Source organism: Olea europaea, chromosome 19, assembly GCF_002742605.1.
Source record: "Olea europaea var. sylvestris chromosome 19, O_europaea_v1, whole genome shotgun sequence".
In the NCBI taxonomy this organism is placed as follows: domain Eukaryota; kingdom Viridiplantae; phylum Streptophyta; class Magnoliopsida; order Lamiales; family Oleaceae; genus Olea; species Olea europaea.
Window position 1 is genome coordinate 11,159,242 of NC_036255.1, and position 4,404 is coordinate 11,163,645.

At 37.0% G+C, this 4,404-nt stretch overlaps 1 protein-coding gene across 1 annotated transcript in view; it reads left to right on the forward strand.

Annotated features, from left to right (window-relative positions):
* Positions 1 to 1,594: 1,594 nt before the first annotated feature.
* The window catches only part of LOC111368358 (phospholipase D beta 1-like), a gene marked incomplete at its 3' end in the record, with an annotated part of 6,349 nt that continues 3,539 nt past the window's right edge, over positions 1,595 to 4,404 (forward strand). The window contains exons 1-2 of the mRNA XM_022989588.1: positions 1,595 to 3,018; positions 3,829 to 3,942. Of these exons, the coding sequence (XP_022845356.1) occupies positions 2,059 to 3,018; positions 3,829 to 3,942 (1,074 nt within the window). The remainder of the gene's footprint in view (positions 3,019 to 3,828; positions 3,943 to 4,404) is intronic.

Genomic DNA, 4,404 nt, shown 5'->3' on the forward strand with positions numbered 1-4,404 from the left:
CTAGACTTCTCGATCTACCTCTTGTAGTCCAATCTGCTGTCCACTACAACCTTCTAGTCCTTAGCTGATTGTATCACCAAGTAGAACAGCAAGAACCACCTATTCTTGTGCCTGTAACTGCGGCTCAATCCACCTCTCTCAATCCTCCAATGAGAAAGTCTCTTCCTCAATAGATTAAGAAAGCAAGGTGTTTTGGATTATGTAAATTCGATGTTTTTCCCGAAAACAATGGTTCCCGGATCACAAGATTGATGTAGATGGAATCTCCAATTAATTGCACCTTGGATCTTTTCAAAGATGTTGTGAGTATCTTTTGCAATGAAAGAATAATGTAGCAACCCTAAAAATTCGTGCTAGAGCTTGGGTATTTATATTTGAAGGTGTTTAGGTGGCATGGGCCGAGTAAAACACTTCAAAAACGTGAACTAGTGGGTTTTGCAGCATAGTGATGTCGCTCGAGCAAGATGCCAGCGAGAATCGAGCGAGAGGTATTCTGTTTTGTTCGCTTGAGCGAAATGCTAGTGAGAATCGAGCGACAGTGAGCAGTCGTCAGTATTTTTATCATAACTTTCTCTCTTGATGTCCGATTGAGGTGATTCAACTTGAATTAGAAAGCTAACTCAAGGGGATATAATTCTTCTAGAAGTAGCTTTGTCCAAATTCCAACGTTTTCTATAAGAAAAATGTATTGTAAGTTACGACTAAAAATTCGGAACATAATTTGTGCGGCTCTTTGATATCCTTTAAACTTCCAATTGCATTCCAATGATCTTATGTGATTTTCTTGGACATCTTGACCTCCTTCAATGGCTCAAACACTAATTTACCTCATCTATACAAAATTGCACTCTAAGCCCTTGACTTTTACAAGAATGTTCAATCGAGTCCCTGACTTTTGCAAATATACAATTACGCTCATTTTGTTTACAGAATTGCCAATCACACTTTCAGACCTAACATTTTTAATCTTTAATTATATCTAAAAGTAAATAAGTGATATGAAATAAGTTAATGAAAAACATGCTAAAAATCAAGATATTCGAATGTCTCATTGCCATCCTACCACTGAGAAGTCAAGCTTTGCGAAAATTAAAGTTTGAGGGTTACCCCTGTCAACACAATTGGTTGAGAATCCACTTCCTACATTTCCAAAAGATTGGGGATCTCAATTGTAAATTTCCAAAATAAATACAAGAGAGAGAATAAAGACTGGATCCCCAGCGCACCAAGATCTCCACCTACGACAGATGCCGGCGTACCCTTCCTTCGTTTACTATTATTTTCATCGATGAACACAAACAAAAAATTAATGAAAATCCCATTTCTTGTACATTTCTGATTTTCTCTTTTTTCTCTGTATTGAAAATTGTAATATGTACACAGATAAGAATATATATGTATAGGCCTTTTACGTATAACAAAAAAAAAAGAGCCAATTTGCAGAAAGAAGAAAAACAAATCAAACTTTCCCATTATGGAATGGTTAGTCTTTGCTATTGAATATTCCACCAATGAGAATCCACTTGGGATGATTTATTTATTATTATTATTTTTTTTTAAGTGTAATTATCCGGTGACTTTCGTTCTTGACCATTCAACATTTCAACCCCAACTGTATTTAATGCCCTGTTTCATCAGTTATCAAAATAGTTTATTCTTCCCAAGTCAAGTTCTACCCAGAAAACCCTTTCCAGTTTCGATTCTTTTGAGCTACTGATAATTAGAATTCGTCCTTCATTCAGATTATTCACCTGGGTAGTTTTGTTGCTCCATTTTTCTAGATTTCTTTCCCGTCTTTTGGGTCATTTCTTAGCTTGATCTAATTCTTGACTTACTCTTTGTCATTTGTTCATCTTGTGATCACCAAGTAAGACACTGTCAATCGTTCATTTTCCAGCATTTCAAACACAGCCCAGACACGAGTGTTTGAAGAGTTTGAATCTCTAAGTTCGTTTTACTTCCTGATTGGATCCCCTTTGACTTTTCATTTTATATAGTGTGGAATTAAAGTGCATTTTTCTAGGAATTAAATAGTTTAGGAGTGAGGAGATTGCTAATATGGCTCATTTGGCTTATTCGGACTCAATGTCTGAAAGCTCACAGCATGGTCAAGGTGTGCAATTTGTGCCATTTAAGACCTCTACAGATTCACTGAATGTGTTGTTGTTGCATGGGAATTTGGATATATGGGTGAAAGAAGCGAAAAACTTGCCAAATATGGATTTATTCCACAAGAGTTTAGGTGACGTATTTGGAGGATTTCCTGCAAGTTTTAGTAGTAAAACAGAAGGGAAGCCATCTAAGAATACAAGTGACCCTTACGTTACAATTTCAGTAGCTGGTGCTGTAATTGGTAGGACTTTTGTGATTAGTAACACCGAAAATCCCTTCTGGATGCAGCATTTTTATGTTCCGGTTGCACATTATGCTGCAGAAGTGCACTTTGTGGTTAAAGACAATGATGTTGTGGGCTCACAGATTATGGGGGCTGTTGGAATCCCTGTGGAGCAGATAATCTCAGGGGATAGAGTTGAGAGTACTTTTCCGGTACTTAATGGAAGTGGGAAGCCATGTAAAGCAGAGGCTGTTTTGAGCCTGTCCATTCAGTATACTCCAATGGAGAAAGTGCCCCTCTATCATGGTGGGGTAGGATCAGATCTTGGGTATCAGGGTGTGCCTGGTACATATTTTCCTCTTAGGAGAGGAGGAAATGTAAAACTTTATCAAGATGCACATGTGCATGATGATTCCCTTCCAAAGTTGTTGCTGGCGAATGACACATTGTATCAGCATGGACATTGCTGGCGTGATATTTACGATGCAATTAGTCAGGCTCGTCGTTTGGTTTACATTACAGGTTGGTCTGTTTACCACCTAGTTCAACTAGTTAGGGATGATCCAGATGCAACTCATAGCACTTTGGGGGAGATCCTGAAAGTCAAGTCTCAAGAAGGTGTGAGGGTCTTGCTCCTTGTATGGGATGATCCTACTTCTAGGAGTATTTTAGGGTACAAATCGGTAAGAAGCAAATTTTATAGTTTTCATTTTGTTAAATTCATTGAATATATGGTGTGTTATAGTTCTCGATTACTTCTCATAGAGATGTTGGTGTTTCCCTTTTCTGAATGACCTATGCATAAAACCTTTAGCCGTAGAACTCAAGTGTAGTGATGTTGTTATAAATGCAACTTGGACTTGAAATGAGTGTCCAGATTTGGATCAAATAAGGAATTACTCTATTTTCATTTGCATTTCTAGATAGATATGATTATATTTGAGCTAAATCCTATAAACATGCAGCATAATTAAGATTTGCTTTACGGTATTCCTCTGCAGTCTGTCTGTGTTAAATGGTGTTTGTGATACATATATCTAAGAGAATGTTTGGAAAGTGTTTATAAACGGTTTAAACAATAAATAAATAGAAAATAATGGTAGATAAATGGGTTTTACTTGAGGTTCCCTGAAATGTGTGGATAAAATGTGGTTTGAGTATTTATAAACAATTTATAACACGAGCCAAACATAGGCTATTTTAATGGCCAAGTGGTTTTGCTATATTGATGCATATAAGAAAACTTAAGAACTTAATGAAATTGAGTATTGTGCAAAAATATGTTCTTTGTAATGTTGCTTATTCAATCTTTAACGCGATCTGAAGGGAGACTGTTTGGCACCTGGAGAGGGTAATAGATTTATAACATATTTGTTCAATTACTTAAGCATTTTTATTCAGCAGGTATAGCATCTTAATTTATTTTTGTTCTACGGCTATAGCATGAACCTTTTGCATCTGATAGTCACTTTATCATATTCTATGACATTCAGGATGGCGTAATGGGCACAGGAGATGAAGAAACTAGACGCTTTTTTAAGCATTCATCAGTGCAAGTGCTGCTGTGTCCACGATCGGCTCGGAAAGGAAGCTGGGCGAAACAGCAGGTTGGCTGTTCTTTAATATTCTCTTTGCAAATACAAGATTTGATTCTAATAATTTATTTTCTGAAAAATGTCCTTTGTCTCCCAATTCGTTGAGGATGCCTTAATGTTCAAATCCCAGTAAATTAAGTGGCAACTAGAAGATTGTTTCTGAATATGTATATGTGTGTAGGGGGTGGTGGTAGGGTGGGTGTGAGTGTGCATGTTTATTTGGGATTACTAGTTACAATTTGTTGGTGGAGTGATTATTCGAGATGAGAAATCACTCTGAAAGGCAGCCCTTCCTTAGGAACTGGGTTATCAAAATGCACGAATATTTCAATTATCTATCCTATGTAATGGTGGATCTGTAGCACATGTATCTATGACCTTATGCTGAATGTCAGCCTTTTCTTATGGAAGCATGAGGTAGGTCTGCTCTTTGCTCGATTCAATCCAACAATGCTAAGAAGATGCCTGTTGTAT